Source organism: Somniosus microcephalus, unplaced genomic scaffold (assembly GCF_052327205.1).
Source record: "Somniosus microcephalus isolate GS21.2 unplaced genomic scaffold, FLI_Smic_1.0 unresolved_chr4, whole genome shotgun sequence".
Taxonomy (NCBI): domain Eukaryota; kingdom Metazoa; phylum Chordata; class Chondrichthyes; order Squaliformes; family Somniosidae; genus Somniosus; species Somniosus microcephalus.
In genome coordinates, this window is record NW_028225182.1 from 45,193,813 (window position 1) to 45,212,656 (window position 18,844).

The 18,844-nt window shown below is 52.2% G+C and overlaps 1 protein-coding gene across 3 annotated transcripts; it reads right to left on the reverse strand.

Annotated features, from left to right (window-relative positions):
• Positions 1-5,328: 5,328 nt before the first annotated feature.
• On the reverse strand, positions 5,329-18,596 carry LOC147090672 (CD276 antigen-like). 3 transcript variants are annotated; one of them, XM_085977440.1, is made up of 5 exons: positions 18,288-18,596; positions 16,282-16,352; positions 12,787-12,880; positions 10,676-11,041; positions 5,329-8,408 (listed from the first exon to the last, which is right to left on the reverse strand). In XM_085977440.1, the coding sequence occupies exons 3-5, from the start codon at positions 12,848-12,850 to the stop codon at positions 8,329-8,331; spliced, it is 510 nt and encodes a 169-aa protein (XP_085833566.1). In that variant the 5' UTR covers positions 12,851-12,880; positions 16,282-16,352; positions 18,288-18,596; the 3' UTR covers positions 5,329-8,328. The 3 variants fall into 3 exon arrangements, with proteins under 3 accessions (XP_085833566.1, XP_085833567.1, XP_085833568.1); XM_085977441.1 differs by lacking the exon at positions 16,282-16,352; XM_085977442.1 differs by lacking the exon at positions 18,288-18,596 and having other exon boundaries at positions 16,278-16,631.
• Positions 18,597-18,844: the final 248 nt, after the last annotated feature.

The following is an 18,844-nucleotide window of genomic DNA, read 5'->3' on the forward strand; positions in this document are numbered from 1 at the left end:
AGCGAAGAATTGCGACAGTTTTTGCTATCGAAAGGGATTGCAACGAGTAGAACTACCAGCTATAACCCTCGTGGTAATGGGCAGGTCGAGAAAGAAAATGCGACAGTGTAGAAGGCTATCATACTGTCTCTGAAGTTGCGAGGCCTGCCGACCTCTCGCTGGCAGGAAGTCCTGCCAGATGTGCTGCATTCCATAAGGTCTCTTTTGTGTACAGCGACGAATGCCACCCCTCATGAAAGGATGTTTAGTTTTCCAAGAAAAGCTACTAACGCAGTAATGTTACCCACATGGTTGGCGACCACGGGCCCTGTGTTGTTGCGCAGACATGTGAGAGGCCACAAGACTGATCCACTGGTGGAGCAGGCTCGAGGGGCCAATTGGCCTACTCCTGCTCCTATTTCTTATGTTCTTTCTTATGCTAATCCCCAGTATGCGTACATTCAATATCCGGATGGGTGAGAGGATGCGGTCTCTATTAAAGATCTTGCACCTGCTGGAGCTCGAAAAGAGTTCAACTCTGAGAGTAGAGTTTTCAATCGTGGTATTGGACCTTCAGAGACACAAACCCTCAGTGTGGAAAATACTGATGATTCTGGGAATTCGAATGAACCAGAGTTAGTACTCTGGGAGGAGCCTCAGCAAGAGTTATGTCATTCCCAGAGGATTATCAGACCTACTGACAGACTGAATCTATATCAGGGGGTGAATGTGATGAAATAACTCTGTGTTCTGGCATTTGTATTGTTGTTGTTGTTGTACTTGTTAATGTCTGGAATGTTCCACCGGTGTAACCACTAATGCTCCTCCCTAGCCCCACCCCTCTTCTGGAATGTTCTACCAAGGGCTGGGTCGGTGATGACTGTGTTAACTTGATGCCATGTTCTTACTTAATAAAAGCCTTTAGTTTTAAGCTTTAACCTCATGGATTCAGGCAGTTATTTGGCACATCAATTTCCTACCTTCTATTGTTGTTACATGGGATTAAACATCGCTCCACGTTGTGGTGGCCAGTAGGAGCATCAGTCAATCTGCAATGCATCGCTGCATAAAGCAAGTGACTGATGCCTTATGTCTGAGAGCAAGCAACTATGCAACTTTCCCTTCAGAGAATGAACTAGGTTCTTTTCAAACGAACCATTTCTCCAAAGCCCAGAATGTTATTGAAAGCACAATCTAAGCACCCCCATAAACACCGGTGCTCCGTAAAGAAAGCTCAAGGGATTCCGCTCAATCGCTGCTCAGCTCTTGAGGCCATCAGCACGCAGTATGCCTACGACCCTTGGCTTTCCCGAAGGGGGGAAGAAGAAGTGGAGGAAGAAGAAGAAGAAGAAGAAAAAGAAGGAGAAGGAGGGAGGAGGGAGGAGGAGGAGGGAGCAGGAGGTGGAGGAGGAGGGAGGAGGAGGGAGCAGGAGGAGGGAGCAGGAGGAGATGGGAGGAGGAGGGAGGAGGAGGAGGGAGCAGGAGGAGGAGGAGGGAGGAGGGAGCAGGAGGAGGAGGAGGAGGGAGCAGGAGGAGGAGGAGGGAGGAGGAGGAGGAGGAGGAGGGAGCAGGAGGAGGAGGAGGGGGGACGGAGCAGGAGGAGGAGGGAGCAGGAGGAGGAGGAGGAGGGAGCAGGATGAGGGAGCAGGAGGAGGAGGAGGAGGGAGCAGGAGGAGGAGGAGGAGGGAGCAGGAGGAGGAGGAGGAGGAGGGAGCAGGAGGAGGAGGTGGAGGAGGGAGCAGGAGGAGGAGGGATTTGGAGGAGGAGGAGGAGGAGGGAGCAGGAGGAGGAGGAGGAGGGAGCAGGAGGAGGGAGGAGGAGGAGGAGGGAGGAGGGAGCAGGAGGAAGAGGAGGAGGAGGGAGCAGGAGGAAGAGGAGGAGGAGGAAGCAGGAGGAGGAGGAGGAGGGAGCAGGAGGTGGAGGAGGAGGAGGGAGCAGGAGGAGGAGGAGGAGGTGTAGGAGGGAGCAGGAGGAGGAGGAGCAGGAGGAGGAGGAGGGAGGAGCAGGAGGAGGAGGAGGAGGGAGCAGGAGGTGTAGAAGGGAGCAGGAGGAGGAGGAGGAGGGAGCAGGAGGAGGAGGAGGAGAAGGGAGGAGGGAGGAGGAGGAGGAGGAGGGAGCAGGAGGAGGAGAAGGGAGGAGGAGGAGGAGGAGGTGGAGGGAGCAGGAGGAGGGGGAGGAGGGAGGAGGAGGAGGAGGGAGCAGGAGGAGGAGGAGGAGGAGGTGGAGGAGGGAGCAGGAGGAGGAGGAGCAGGAGGAGGAGGAGGAGGGAGCAGGAGGAGGAGGAGGAGCAGGAGGTGTAGGAGGGAGCAGGAGGAGGAGGAGGAGGGAGCAGGAGGAGGAGGAGGGAGCAGGAGAAGGGAGGAGGAGGTGGAGGAGGAGGGATTAAAAAATGGCAGCACGCACGGACGCAACGGCTTTGTCTCTCCCGAGACTGAGCGTTTTCACCCTCCTTCTGAGTCTCTTCTGGACTCTACTGATAAGGGAATTGAGGGCAGACCAACCGTACAGCCGGCAGACGCTCCTAGACATTGGGGCTGACTGCGTGCGGCTCACACTCGGCGACATCGATCTGCCTCCCGACATCGCCCGACCCCCGGGACCAGTGTGGCGTCCTTCCCCAGCCGGAAGTCGGCGCAGACCGCGCAGGGAACACAAGCAGAAGCGGGGTAAGAGGGCCGGTATCCAAAACAGGCTGAAGAGGGCCCCACACAAACACTCCCTCCCAAGTATTTTCCTGGCCAACGTCAGGTCACTAGAAAACAAAATGGATGAGATCAAACTTGATCTCTCCTCACAGAAAAGGACAAAGGAATGCCGCGCCATGATCTTCACAGAGACCTGGTTGAACAACGGCATCCCTGACACCACCATCCAACTAGAAGGACGCACGGTCTTCCGCGCCAACAGAACTGCAGACTCCGGTAAGAGCAAGGGAGGCGGTTTGTGCATTTACACTAACAATGCCTGGTGCACCAACACGGACATAATCGATAGATCTGCTCGGCTGATTTGGAATTCCTCATGGTAAGGTGCAGACCCTTCTACCTGCCTCGGGACTTCACGGCTGTTATCATCACTGCGGTCTACATCCCACCACACGCTAATGCCAAACTAGCACTGAAGGACCTCTACAGGGCCATCAGCGAACAACAAACTGTGCATCCAGACGGAGCTTTTATCGTCGCGGGGGACTTCAATCACATAAACCTAAAAACTGTACTACCGAAATTCCACCAGAATGTTTCCTGCCCCACAAGAGGGGAGAACACACTGGATCAAGTCTACACGAGCATTGTAGACGCTTATAAGGCCATTCCCTGCCCCCACCTTGGGAAGTCTGACCACCTCTCCCTGTTTCTAGCCCCGGCATACAAACCGCTCATCAAAAGAGGGAGAACATCAGTGAGAGCAGTGAAAGTATGGCCCGAGGGGGCAGTATCGGAGCTTCAGGATTGCTTCGAACGCACTGATTGGGGCATGTTTGCCCATAATGACATCGAGGAATACGCATCCACAGTGCTATTCTACATTAACAGCTGCGTCGAGGTCGTCACGACCCATAAAAATATCAGGACATACCCGAACCAGAAACCCTGGATGAACGGAGAGGTCCGCTCACTGTTGAAAGCACGCGACGCAGCATTTAAATTTTAAATCTGGCGATGCGGCGGCTTACAGTGCAGCTAGGACCAACCTAAAAAAGGGTATCAGGACTGCCAAAAGGAAACAGACACTGCGGATAGAGGATCACTTCCACAACAACTCAGACCCCCGGCGCATGTGGCAAGGCATCCAGTCCATCACTGACTACAAAGGCAAAAACACCAGCCCCCCGGTTAGCGATGCCTCCCTTCCGGAGGAGCTTAACAACTTCTACGCTCACTTCGACAGGGACAACAGGGAGCCGGCTACCAAAGCCTTGCCACCCCCGGAAGACCAGCTGCTCACTCTGTCGACCTCCGACGTAAGGGGTGTTCTACGCGGAGTGAACACACGAAAGGCTGCTGGACCGGATAGCATCCCTGGACGGGTACTCAAGGAATGTGCTGATCAGCTGGCTGATGTCTTCACTGCCATCTTCAATCTGTCATTGGCCCAGGCAGTAGTCCCTACATGCTTCAAGACCGCTACCATTATTCCTGTGCCAAAACAAACGGCTGTGACGTGCCTGAACGACTATCGACCTGTCGCACTCACACCCATCATAATGAAATGTTTCGAAAGACTGGTCTTGGCTCACATCAAAGCCAGTGTTCCCACCTCTCTTGACCAACACCAGTTTGCCTATCGTGCAAACAGATCAACGGAGGATGCAATCACAACTGCTCTACACTCGGCATTGAATCACTTAGATGGTGAGGAGACCTACATCAGAATGCTGTTCATAGACTACAGCTCAGCATTCAACACTATCGTCCCCAACATGCTGGCCACCAAACTCCAAACTCTTGGCCTGAACACTTCCCTCTGCAACTGGACCCTGGACTTCCTAACAAACAGACCCCAGTCTGTCAAATTAGGTAACCACACCTCCCCCCCGCAACCCTGAACACGGGGGCCCCCACAAGGATGTGTGCTGAGCCCCCTCCTCGACTCCCTCTTCACCCACGACTGTGTGGCTGTTCATGGTTCCAACACCATCATCAAGTTTGCGGATGATACCATGGTAGTAGGCCAGATCACCAACAACGATGAGTCAGCCTACAGGGAGGAGGTCCAGCATCTTGTGAAGTGGTGCGCCGATAAAAACCTGGCCCTTAACATCAAGAAAACCAAAGAAATCATTGTGGACTTCAGGAAGTCTAAAGGCGGAAGTCACACCCCCATCCACATCAATGGGGCTGTGGTGGAAAGGGTGGACAGCTTTAAGTTCCTCGGAGTCCACATCATGGAAGACCTCTCCTGGTCCCTCAATACCTCCTCTCTGGCGAAGAAGGCCCAGCCGCACCTATATTTCCTAAGGAGGCTGAAGGGATGTAACCCGTCACCCCTGATCCTCTCTAACTTTTACCACTGCACAATAGAGAGCATCCTGACAAACTGTATCACAGTATGGTATGGCAGCTGTAGCTACTATGACCGGAAAGCCCTGCAGCGGGTAGTCAAAACTGCCCAACGCATTACCGGCACCCGGCTACCGACCATAGAGCACATATACCAGAAAGGCTGTTTACGGAGGTCACGGTCCACCATCAAAGGCCCTACCCACCCCAGCCACAGTCTGTTCACCCTCCTGCCATCTGGGAGATGCTACAGGTGCATTCGCACCCGTACGACCAGATTTAGGAACAGCTTCTTTCCCAGGGCTGTCATCCTACTGAACTCCACAAATAAACTCTAAAGCCTGCACACCTGCCAATGCACTTTATTATGGTTATGTTTATGTTAATGTATTACAAGCCAAATGTATGTTGAATGTTTAAATGTCTTAATCTAAATGTACACTCTCGGGTGCCGCAAGCCTGCATTTCGTTGTACTGCACTTGTGCACTAACAATGGCAATAAAAGTTGATTTGATTTTTGATTTGATTTGATTTGAGGAGGGAGCAGGAGGAGGAGGAGGGAGCAGGAGGAGGAGGAGAAGGGAGGAGGGAGCAGGAGGAGGAGGAGGTGGAGGACTACTACCGACACAGTGCCGCTAGGTTGGGTCTCACTAGAGGTCCTTCGTGCCCACCCGCCAATACCCACACACCCACATCTGCAAAATAAGAGTTGACAAGGCCCTGCTTGGGCCGGCGATCAGTGTGGGCGAGCAGCCCAACCCTCAAGATCAGTTGTGGCAGCAGACGCGATGGCGCAGATACGCGTGATGGCCTTGCCAGACTCTTCAGAAGGCATCCCAATCACATGGCATGGCATGGAGGCTACCTTGGGCCAACATCCCAACCACAAAGCAACTCCGCCACACCTGGCTCAACATCTGCCCTTCACTGGACCTGCCGACATAATTACAGGCCGCTTCGGACTATGTCATCCGTGGCTCAGTGTGTCGCACCCTCACTTCTGAGTCAGAAGGTTGTGGGTTCACAGTCCCACTCCAGAGACTTCAGCACAAAAGTCTAGGCTGACACTCCAGGGGAGTGCTGCACTGCCGGAGGGGCAGTACCGAGGGAGCGCTGCACTGTCGGAGAGGTAGTACTGAGGGAGCGCCGCACTGTCGGAGAGGTAGTACTGAGGGAGCACCGCACTGTCGGAGGGGCAGTACTGAGAGAGTGCCGCACTGTCGGAGGGGCAGTACTGAGGGAGCGCCGCACTGTCGGAGGGGCAGTACTGAGGGAGCACCACACTGTCGGAGGGGCAGTACTGAGGGAGTGCTGCACTTTCGGAGGGGCAGTACTGAGGGTGTGCTGCACTGTCGGAGGGGCAGTACTGAGGGAGCGCCGCACTGTTGGAGGGGCAGTACTGAGGGAGCGCCGCACTGTCAGAGAGGTAGTACTGAGGGAGCGCCGCACTGTCGTTGGGGCAGTACGGAGTTCTGAGGGAGCACCACACTGTCGGAGGGGCAGTACTGAGGGAGCGCCGCACTGTTGGAGGGGCAGTACTGAGGGAGCGCCGCACTGTCGGAGAGGTAGTACTGAGGGAGCGCCGCACTGTCGTTGGGGCAGTACGGAGTTCTGAGGGAGCGTCGCACTGTCGGAGGAGCAGTAGTGAGGGAGCGCTGCACTGTGGGAGGGGCAGTACTGAGGGAGCGCCGCACTGTCGAAGGGGCAGTAGTGAGGGAGCGCTGCACTGTGGGAGGGGCAGTGCTGAGGGAGCGCTGCACTGTCGGAGGGGCAGTACTGAGGGAGCGCCGCACTGTCAGAGGGGCAGTACTGAGGGAGCGCCGCACTGTTGGAGGGGCAGTACTGAGGGAGCGCCGCACTGTCGGAGGGGCAGTACTGAGGGAGCGCCGCACTGTCGGAGGGGCAGTACTGAGGGAGCACCGCACTGTCGGAGGGGCAGTACTGGGGGAGCGCCGCACTGTCGGAGGGGCAGAACTGGGGGAGCGCTGCACTGTCGGAGGGGCAGTACTGAGGGAGTGTCAGAGGTGCCGTCTATTGGATGAGATGTTAAACCGAGGCCCTGTCTGCTCTGTCAGGCGGACGTAAAAGATCCCATGGCCACTATTTTGAGGGAGAGCTGGTGCGTTCTCCTGGTGTCCTGGGTTAATATTTATTCCTCAATCAATATCACTAAAAACAGATTATCTGGTCACTATCGCATTGCTGTTCGTGGGAGCTTGCTGTACGCACCTTGGCTGCCAAGTTTCCTACATTACAACAGTGACCATGCTACAAAAAAAGTACTTCATTGGCTGTAAAGCACTTTGGGACATCCTGAGGTTGTGAAAGGCGCTGGAGAAGCACAAGTCCTTCTTTCTAATCTTTTGGATAGGAAGAGTTTCGAGGTCTTTCTGTGGAGGCCTGATAAGGCACCGCATCAACACCAAAGACACTTGTCCTTTCCAAAAAGTCACGGTGCATGGCCGCCTGTGGATTTGCAGGAGGGGTGGGTCAAGCAGACGAGGTAGAAGCAGAAAACAGCACTGAAGAAAAGGCAGCAGAGAACTAAAATGGCCGACTCAGATACCAGGCGCACGCACCAAGAGTAATGCCACAGGAGATCCATTGGTGCTTGCTAAATCCATATTTGTGTTGTCAAGTTCTTTACTAAACCCGTAAAACAGAGGACACAGCAGCTTAACCCACTCGTTATGTACTTCAGTTGTATATTTGCATATAATACAGTCAGTCACCCATAAATTGTTATGGAACTTGTAAATACAATTCTGGCTATGGTCCCTTCTACTTCAGGGCGTGATGAATTACACTCTTGCCCCACTCCATCCATTCAAAGCAACTGTTCAGGTTTTTGCCTCAAATGTCCCTATTTTGGCTCTGGAATCTTTTATACACAGTCCATTGAATTCACTATGAAAATTAGATGGAGTAGATCTTGCTTTGAAATAAATGTTGTTAACACTTTGGGGTACAATTTCCCTTCCTTCCCGCCAGCACAGTTGGAATAAGGCCCATCCTATAAACTCCACTGTCCCGCCCTTTCCCCATATCCCTTGATTCCCGTAATGGCCAAAAAATCGATCGATCTCAGTCCTGAATATCCTCCATGACAGAACATTCACGGCCCTCTGGGGTAGAGAATTCCAAAGATTCAATGAAGAAATTCTTCCTCATCTCAGTCCTAAATGTCCAACCCCTTATCCTGAAACTGTGACCCCCCCCCCCCTCAGCAGCTACCCTGTCAAGCTCTCCAAATAATTTTACACATGTCAATGAATTTTCCAGCTGTCTTGAAGGAGTGAGGCTCTTGTGGAAAAAAAAAAAATCGCCAAAAAGCAGGATTGTAAATCAAGTTAGAAGCTTGGCCAGTGGCAGCAGAAGGGTCATGATCCAAACAGAGGGATGTCCACCGTGTTGAAAGTTCTCAGCTGTTTGAATGAAAAGGAAACAGAAATTCGGTGAATTAGAATCAGTGTGCAATGAAAAGAACAGCTTACAGTTATATAGAAACATGGAAAATAGGAGCAGGAGTAGGTCATTCAGCCCCTCGAGCCTGCTCCGCCATTCAATGAGATCATGGCTGATCATCCAAATTAAGTACCCTGTCCCTGCTTTCTCCCCATATCCCTTGATCCCCTTAGCCTTAAGAAATATATCTAACTCCTTCTTGAATATATTTAATGAATTGGCCTCAACTGCCTTCTGTGGTAGAGAATTCCACAGGTTCACCACTCTCTGGGTGAAGAAATTCCTCCTCATCTCAGTCCTAAATGGCTTACCCCTTATCCTTAGACTGTGACCCCTGGTTCTGGACTCCCCCGCCATCAGGAACATCCTTCCTGCATCTAGTCTGACTAGTCCTGTTAGAATTTTATAAGTTTCAATGAGATCCCCTCTCATTCTTCTAAACTCCAGCGAGTATAAGCCCAATCGACCCAATCTCTCCTCATACGTCATTCCTGCCATCCCAGGTATCAGTCTGGTGAATCTTCGCTGCACTCCCTCCATGGCAAAAACATCCTTCCTCAGATAAGGCAACCAAAACTGCACACAATACTCAAGGTGTGGTCTCACCAAGGCCTTGTACAACTGCAGCAAGACATCCTTGCTCCTGTACTCGAACCCTCTCGCTACGAAGGCCAACATACCATTTGCCTTCTTAACCACCTGCTGCACCTGCATGCTTACCTTCAGCGACTGGTGCACAAGGACACCCAGGTCTCATTGCACTTCCCCTTCTCCCAATCAATTGCCATTCAGATAATAATCTGCCTTCCTGTTTTTGCCACCAAAGTGGATAACCTCACATTTATCCACATTATACTGCATCTGCCATGCTTCTGCCCAATCACCCAACCTGTCCAAATCATACTGGAGTTTCTCAGCATCCTCCTCACAGCACACACGCCCACCCAGCTTTGTGTTATCTGCAAACTTGGAGATATTACATCTAGTTCCCTCGACGAGATCATTTATATATATTGTGAATAGCTGGGATCCAAGGACCGATCCTTGTGGTACCCCACTAGTCACTGCCTGCCACTCGGAAAAAGACCCGTTTATTCCAACTCTTTGCTTCCTGTCTGCCAACCAGTTCTCTATCCAAGTCAGTACCTTACCCCCAATCCCATATGCCTTAACTTTACACGCTAATCTCTTATGCGGGACCTTATCGTAAGCCTTCTGAAAGTCCAAATACGCCACATCCACTGGTTCTCCCTTATCTATTTTACCACATAATGTAGTAAAACGTCCCAAGGTGCTTCACAGGGGCGCAACCAGGCAAAACGTGACACTGAGCCACGTAAGGAGGCAGTTGGTCAAAGAGGAGGTTTAAGGGAGTGAATTCCTGAGCTTAATGCTGAGATGGCTGAAGACACGGCCACCAATGGCGAGGAGAAGGAAATCAGGAATGGTCAAGGGGCCAGGTTTGGAGGAACTGCAGACCTCTCGGAGGGTTGTAGGGCTGGAGGAGATCGCAGAGCTAGGGAGGAGCGATGCCATGGGATGGATTGTCCTACTTTTCGTTCCTCCCCGCTCCCTTGGGAGCTGCATGCACCCTCAAGGCCTCACCCCACAGGCCACTCTTCTTGTGTCAGCCTGTCAGCCGTGGCCACTCTCGCCTCAGAGTCAGAAGGTCGTGGGTTCGCAGTCCCACCCCAAAGATCTGAGCACATAATCCAGGCCGACACTCCCGGTGCAGTGCTGAGGGAGAGCTGCACTGTCGGAGGTGCCATCTTTGATATGAGACGTTAAACCGAGGCACCGTCTGCTCCTTCAGGTGGACGTAAAAAATCCCTCAGCCCTACTTTGAAGAAGAGCAGGGGAGTTCTTCCCGGTGTCCTGTGGCCAATATTTATCCCTTGACTAACATCACTAAAAAGACAGATGATCTGGTCATTATCACATTGCTGTTTGTGGGAGCTGTGCCCCAATTGGCTACTGCGATTTCTACATTACAACAGTGACCACGCTTCTAAAAAGTACTGTAAAGTGCTTTGGGATGTCCTGAGGTCTGCAAAGAGGTGATAGATGTCTTCCTTTTTCCTAAGGTCAAGGGGCACTGTGGCCTGAGGATGCAGCACCCCAGGTTGTTAGCCCAGCTGTACTGGGCCAATTCAGCACCGACCGAGGTGACATTGACTGGATGGTGGAAGCAGCATTTGATGGAACAAATGGACAATTGCCTTCCTACCTGAATTCACGGTCAGCTCCAGCTGGGCGCATGTTGCGGCACGCCCATCCGCTCTTATGTAACAGGTGTAGGTCCCAGAATCGTTTCTCTTCGCCTGTGTGATCTGCAGAGTTGCGTTCCCCGTTCGATACCACAAGGGAGACATGGCTGTCCGATTTTGAAACTGCTTCCCCTGCGAATCCGTTCCCACTGCCGTGCGGTTCTGTGAGTGCACCACGACCGGAATCCCAGTGCCGAACTCCGCCTGCCAGGTCACTGAGAGCTGGGCCGTGGGCCCTTCACTGTACTCAAAGTGACACGGCAATGAAATGGTCTGCTTGCTACCGGCCACCACAGGCTTCCGATTTTTCTTGCACTGAATGTGACCTGGGAAAAGAGACAGATACACCCAGTCAGTACAGGAGTCATGCACCCGTTCCAAACACACTCACCTTTCCCAGCTCATTAAACCTGTCCCTCTGTCTTGCCTAACTAGCTATCAATCGACTAATCTCTCTATCTATCTCCACCTCTATCTCTCTCTTTCACTATCTTTCTCACTTTCACTTGATCCCTCTCCCTATCTCTGTCTCTCTCTACATGTCTCACCTTCACTTGATCCCTCTCTCTATCTCTGTCTCTCCCTTTCTCTGTCTCCAAGTGTCAGTCTCTCTTGATCACTCTCTCTATTTCAGTCACTCCCTTTCTGTCTAATCCGCTCAGTCTCACTTGGTATCTCTTTATCTCTGTTTCTATCGTATCGCTGTTTCTGTTTGCCTCTATCGTTGTATCTATATCAATCTCTATCTGTCTCTCTATTTCTGTTTTTATCTGCCTGCCTCTCTCTCTCTCTTGATCTCTCTATCTGTCTCACTCTGTGTCCGTGTCTCTACCTCTCTCTGTTTCTTCCTCTTGTTTATCAGGCTTTGTTTATCTTACTTTGCCTCTCTCTATCTCACTATTTCTCATTCTCTCCATCAATCAACGCCACAGTACTTCTGTGAATAACTAACAAAAATATTCAATCAGACAAACCCCCCATGAGACCTTATTTTTTAATACTTTTTCTTGGCTACTTGTGTTCATGAGGAACTGCATGCTATTCCATTTCAAGAGTTCACTGTCCCATCAAACACTCCCAGGGCAGGTACAGCACGGGTTAGATACAGAGTAAAGCTCTCTCTACACTGTCCCATCAAACACTCCCAGGGACAGGCACAGCACGAGTTAGATACAGATAAAGCTCCCGCTACACTGTCCCATCAAACACTCCCAGGGCAGGTACAGCATGGGTTAGATACAGAGTAAAGCTCCCTCTACACTGTCCCATCAAACACTCCCAGGGCAGGTACAGCACAGGTTACATACAGAGTAAAGCTCCCTCTACACTGTCTCATCAGACACTCCCAGGACAGGTACAGCACAGGTTAGATACAGAGTAAAGCTCCCTCTACACTGTCCCATCAAACACTTCCAGGGTAGGTACAGCATGGGTTAGATACAGAGTAAAGCTCCCTCTACACTGTTCCATCAAACACTCCCAGTGCAGGAACAGCACGGGTTAGATACAGAGTAAAGCTCCCTCTACACTGTCCCATCAAACACTCCCAGGGCAGGTACAGCACGGGTTAGATACAGAGTAAAGCTCCCTCTACACTGTCCCATCAAACACTCCCAGGGCAGGAACAGCATGGGTTAGATACAGAGTAAAGCTCCCTCTACTTTGCGCGCTCTAGCCAGATGGAGTGTCAGAGAGAGAACGCCAATTTAGTGCCAATCCGTTGTCATGGGCTTGCGCCCACTGGGAACTGGATGGAGACTGGCAAACTCATTTCAGTGACGTTGCTCACGGCAGTACAGTTAGTCTCAGCCCGTCCGGTCTGGGTAGGGAAGTGGGGTGGGAGTTTCAGAAATCAGAAATGGTGCTTTCCCATCAACCCAGCGGCCAAGTGCGCGTGTCTGCAAGTCTACGGGGATCGGGCCTGGGAGGGGCCCTGCGCTTGATTACTGCCCCGCAGTCCAGGCTCGCACTCAATGCCGGGGGTGGGGGGGGCGAAACCGCGACCTTTGAACTGTCCGAGCACACGTCACCATTGCAGGGAGGGTAGTGGGAGAGAGCAGCTGTGTCTTACCAGCGAGGGCACATCCAGCAAGCAAGAGCAGGCCGAGAATCGCACGCAAATACGTGGAGTCCATCGCTTTAATCACTGCAGATCTGTCTGGAGACTGAGAAGGAAACACATTCATCAGTACAGCTTTAATCCCCTAGGGCACGTTAAAAGGCGCCAGAGTTGAGGCCCAAACTATTACACAAAAATTTTCAGAATTTTTCAGCAACCACATCCACTGAGTTAACAGTCTGAAATGGCGCATTGGGTGTTTCACATTCACAAATCTATGAAAGTGTCAGGAATAGTCGAAAAGGCTGTTCAAACAGCATATCTGGCTTCTATAAATAAAGGCACAGAGTACAAAAGCAAGGAAGCTATGCTAAACCTTTATAAATCACCGGTTGGACCACAGCTAGAGTTTTATGTCCCAATTCTGGGCACCACCCTTTCGGAACCGTGCACTGTGCCAAGGTCATCAGCTCGGGAATTCCCTCCCGCCTCTCTCTTCTCTCCTTGAAGATGCTCCTTAAAACCCACCTCTTTGACCAAGTCCTGTCCTAATAATTACTTATTTGGCTCGGTCTCAATTTTTTGCCTGATTACGCCCCTGGGCTTTGGGATGGTTTACAACAACAACAACAAGTTGTATTTATATCGCGCCTTTAACGGAGTAAAACGTCCCACGGCGCTGCACAGGAGTATTCTAAGATAAAAAAATTGACACTGAGCCACAGAAGGATAAATTAGGGCAGGTGACCAAAAGCTTGGTCAATGAGGTCGGTTTTAAGGAGCGTCTTAAAGGAGGAGAGAGAGGTAGCGAGGCGGAGAGGTTTAGGCATGGAATTCCAGAGCTTAGGGCCCAGGCAACAGAAGGCACGGCCGCCAAAGGTTGAACGATTATAATCAGGGATACTCAAGAGGGTAGAATTGGAGGAGCGCAGATATCTCGGGGGGGTTTGTGGGGCTGAAGGAGATTACAGAGATAGGGAGGGGGCGAGGGCCATGGAGGGATTTGAAAACGAGGATGAGAATTTTGAAATCGAGGCGCTGCTTAACCGGGAGCCAATGTAGGTCAACGAGCACAGGGGGTGATGGGAGAACGGGACTCAGTGCGGGTTAGGACACGGGCAGCTGAGTTTTGGATGACCTCAAGTTTACGTAGGGTGGAATGTGGGAGGCCAGCCAGGAGTGCGTTGGAATAGTCAAGTCTCGAGGTAACAAAGGCATGGATGAGGCAATTTTAAAGGCGCTATATAAATGCGAGTTGCTGTTGTTTGTATGATAGCCGCCATCAGCCGATAACTCGTTCAGCTCCGTTATCAACTGTTGCAGGAGTTCGCCACATTAACCGCTAACTAGCTCCAAGTGTCCGCAGCCACCTGCATCAGGAAATGCCTCCCGACTTAGACACTGTTCTAAATCTCATCATCATAAGAAACTACTCATGAAATAATGCTGGACGGCCAGCTGGTGGCGCCGTCCAAGGAGTATGAATACGCGGGTGTGGGCCCAGCTTTCCAGGGACATTTTGTAAGACAAGGAACTAGTGAAGTACAACTAGATCTCCATGTTCTGAAACAAGTTGATTAAAGCCTTGCTTTATACTCAAACCAAGTGCGTAGTGAGTTTTATTACGTCAGACACCTTACCCAATTCTGTGCTCGCGTAGCTTAAGGATACAACCCCTCCTTTTCCCCCCACCCGCCGCACCGGCCCGAACCTACCTCGTTCGAATAGACTGCCCGCACAGACCCAGTCTCGTCCCTCCGACCTTTCACAAAGCTTCAATTGGCTCAGCCCTGGCTCAGTGGGTAGCACTCTCTCACCCACTGAGTCAGAAGGTCGTGGGTTCAAGTCACCACTCCAGAGACTCGAGCACAAAAAATCCAGGCTAACAATCCCAGTGCAGTTACTGAGGGGGCGCCGCACTATCGGAGGGGCAGTATTGAGGGAGCGCCACATTGTCAGAGGGGAAGTATTGAGGGAGTGCCGCATTGTAGGAGGGGTAGTGCTGAGGGAGTGCCACATTGTCGGAGGGGCTTTGCTGAGGGAGTGCCGCACTGTCGGAGGAGCAATACTGAGGGAGCGCTGCATTGTCAGAGGGGCAGTGCTGAGGGAGTGCCGCACTGTCGGAGGGGCAGTACTGAGGGAGCGCCGCACTGTTGGAGGGGCAGTACTGAGGGAGTGCCGTACTGTTGGAGGGGCAGTGCTGAGGGAGTACTGCACTGTCGGAGGGGCAGTCCTGAGGGAGCGCTGCGCTGTCAGAGGGGCAGTACTGAGGGAGTGCCGCACTGTCAGAAGGGCAGTACTGAGGGAGCGCCGCACTGTCAGAGGGGCAGTACTGAGGGAGCGCCGCACTGTCGGAAGGGCAGTACTGAGGGAGCACCGCACTGTCAGAGGGGCAGTACTGAGGGAGCGCCGCACTGTCGGAAGGGCAGTACTGAGGGAGCGCCGCACTGTCAGAGGAGCAGTACTGAGGGAGCGCCGCACTGTCAGAGGGGCAGTATTGAGGGAGCGCCGCACTGTCGGAGGGGCAGCACTGAGGGAGCGCCGCACTGTTGAGGGAGCACCGCACTGTTGGAGGGGCAGTACTGAGGGAGCGCCGCACTGTCAGAGGGGCAGTACTGAGGGAGCGCCGCACTGTCGGAGGAGCAGTGCTGAGGGAGCACCGCACTGTCGGAAGAGCAGTGCTGAGGGAGCGCCGCACTGTCAGAGGGACAGTAGAGAGGGAGCGCTGCATTGTCGGAGGGGCAGTACTGAGGGAGTGCTGCACTGTCGGAGGTGCCGTCTTTCGGATGAGACATTAAACCCAGGCCCCGTCTGCCCTCTCAGGTAGATGTAAAAGATCCCGCGTGGTACTATTTCGAAGAAGAGCAGTGGGAGTTCTCCCCCTGTGTCCTGGGCCAATGTTTATCCCTCAACCAACATCACTAGTAAACAGATGATCCGGTGTTTATCACATTGCTGTTTGTGGGAGCTTGCTGTGCACAGGTTTGGTTGCCGCGTTTCCCTACGTTAGAAAAGTGACTACGCTTCAAAAGTACTTCATTGGCTGTAAAGCGCTTTGGGACATCTGGTGGTCATGAAAGGCGCTCGAGAAATGCAAGTTTTTCAATTACCTTTTCAATTTAACCCCAAGCTTTGCTAGCGTAAATAATTGAAGGAGGAAAAATAGCAGGGATATGGGGAGAGAGCGAGAGCAGTTGGAGTAAATGAATTGCTCTTCGAAAGAGCCAGCGCAGACGCGATGGGCCAAATGGCCTCTTTCTGTGCTGTACTATTCTATTCCATCGCCCAGCTCTCTCACCGGAGCAGTGACTACGGGCTTCTGAACACTGGATGATTCTTGTGGCTCACTTCTCAATGAAGCTTGATGCGACACACAGTGTTGGGGCCCAGATTTAACTTTTCAACCAGTCTCAGGGCAATCACAGCTCCGAAGCAACAAGAGGAAAAGCTACCCCGACCCCCCCACCCCCTCCCCACATCACACCCCGACAGACAAGCAATACCTACGGCACACAGCGGGTTGGGGGAGAGATCAGCCTTCGGTCAATAACGTCCTCAAGCAGGTATCGGAAAAAGTTCTGTGAAGTGAGACAGGATCGAACGCTCAGCCCCCGATGAAGCTCAAACCAGCAGGAAACAAACGCCACGAAGCAACAGCCACTCTCTGCAATAAGGGAACCGCTGACTGCTATTTATTGAGCCGTGGCTAGAGTAAGGCAGAGGTCACAAGGTGCAGCATTTCTTTCGTGCCTGGGAACGGGGGAGGCAGGAGAACTCTCAGCCTTAGGCAACCCCTTCCTGACCAGTGCCCGTGAGAGGAAGAATGATTACTAAGTATGGAAATGTAACAATTGTCATAGGCTTGTAACTCATCAAATGTTTCTACTCAATTAGACAGCTTCCTTTCAGCATGGAAAGTATGATATCATTATGAAGATATGGGAATGGCCCAGGACTCCAGGGAGAGAGCGGGGCAGTGGGATTGGTTTAGGGTTGATACAGAGCTATGGGGAGAGAGCGGGAAGTGGGAATAGTTTGGGATTGATACAGGGCTATGGGGAGAGAGCGAGCCAGTGGGATTAGTTTGGGATTGATACAGGGCTATGGGGAGAGAGTGGGGCAGTGGAATTAGTTTGTGATTGATACAGGGCTATGGGAGAGAGCAGGGCAGTGGGATTAGTTTGGGATTGATACAGGGCTATGGGGAGAGAGCGGGCCAGTGGGATTAGTTTGGGATTGATACAAGGCTATGGGGAGAGAGTGGGGCAGTGGAATTAGTTTGTGATTAACACAGGGCTATGGGAGAGAGCAGGGCAGTGGGATTAGTTTGTGATTGATACAGGGCTATGGGAAGAGAGCAGGGCAGTGGGATTAGTTTGGGATTGATGTAGGGCTATGGGGAGAGCGGGGCAGTGGAATTAGTTTGTGATTGATACAGGGCTATGGGGAGAGAGCGGGTCAGTGGGATCAGTTTGGGATTGATACAAGGCTATGGGGAGAGAGTGGGGCAGTGGAATTAGTTTGTGATTAACACAGGGCTATGGGGAGAGAGCGGGGCAGTGGGATTGGTTTGGGATTGATACAGGGCTATGGGGAGAGAGCGGGGCAGTGGGATTGGTTTGGGATTGATGCAGGGCTATGGGGAGAGAGCGGGTCAGTGGCATTAGTTTGGGATTGATACAGGGCTATGGGGAGAGAGCGGGGCAGTAGGATTAGTTTGGGATTGATACAGGGCAATGGGCAGAGAGCGGGGCAGTGGGATTAGTTTGTGATTGATACAGGGCTATGGGAAGAGAGCGGGGCAGTGGGATTAGTTTGGGGATTGATACAGGGCTATGGGAAGAGAGCGGGGCAGTGGGATTAGTTTTGGATTGATACAGGGCTATGGGGAGAGAGCAGGGCAGTAGGATTAGTTTGGGGATTGATACAGGGCTATGGGGAGAGAGCGAGGCAGTGGGATTAGTTTGGGGATTGATACAGGGCTATGGGGAGAGAGCGGGGCAGTGAGGTTAGTTTGGGGATTGATACAGGGCTATGGGGAGAGAGCAGGGCAGTGGGATTAGTTTGGGGATTGATACAGGGCTATGGGGAGAGAGCAGGGCAGTGGGATTAGTTTGCGATTGATACTGGGCTCTGGGAAGAGAGCGGGGCAGTGGGATTAGTTTTGGATTGATACTGGGATATAGGGAGAGAGCGAGGGCAGTGCGAGTAACTGGATTGCTCTTCGAAAGAGCCAGCGCAGACTCGATGGGCCAAATGGCCTCTTTCTGTGCTGTACTATTCTATTCCATCGCCCAGCTCTCTCACCGGAGCAGTGACTACGGGCTTCTGAACACTGGGTGATTCTTGTGGTTCACTTCTCAATGAAGCTTGATGCGACAGACAGTGTTGGGACCCAGATTTAACTTTTGAACCAGACTCAGGGCAATCACAGCTCCGAAGCAACAAAAGGAAACGATAACCGCCCCCCACCCCCTCCCCATATCCCACCCCGACAGACAAGCAATACTTACGCCAGAAAGCGGATTGGGGGAGAGATCAGCCTTCGGTCAATAACGTCCTCAAGCAGTTTTCGGAAAAGTTCTGTGAAGTGAGACAGGATCAAATGCTTGCCCCCCGATGAAGCTCAAACCAGCAGGAAACAAACGCTACGAAGCATCAGCCGCTCTCTGCAATAAGGGAACTGCTGACTGCTTATTTATTGAGCCGTGGGTAGAGTAAGGCAGAGGTCACAAGGTGCAGCGTTTCTTTCGTGTCTGGGAACGGGGGGAGGCGGGGGAACTCTCAGCCTTAGGCAACCCCTTCCTGACCAGTGCCCGTGAGAGGAAGAATGATTACTAAGTATGGAAATGTAACAATTGTCATAGGCTTGTAACTCATCAAATGTTTCTACTCAATTAGACAGCTTCCTTTCAGCATGGAAAGTATGATATCATTATGAAGATATGGGAATGGCCCAGGACTCCAGGGAGAGAGCGGGGCAGTGGGATTTGTTTGAGATTGATACAGGGCTATGGGGGAGAGCGGGGCAGTGGGATCAGTTTGGGATTGATACAGGGCTATGGGGAGA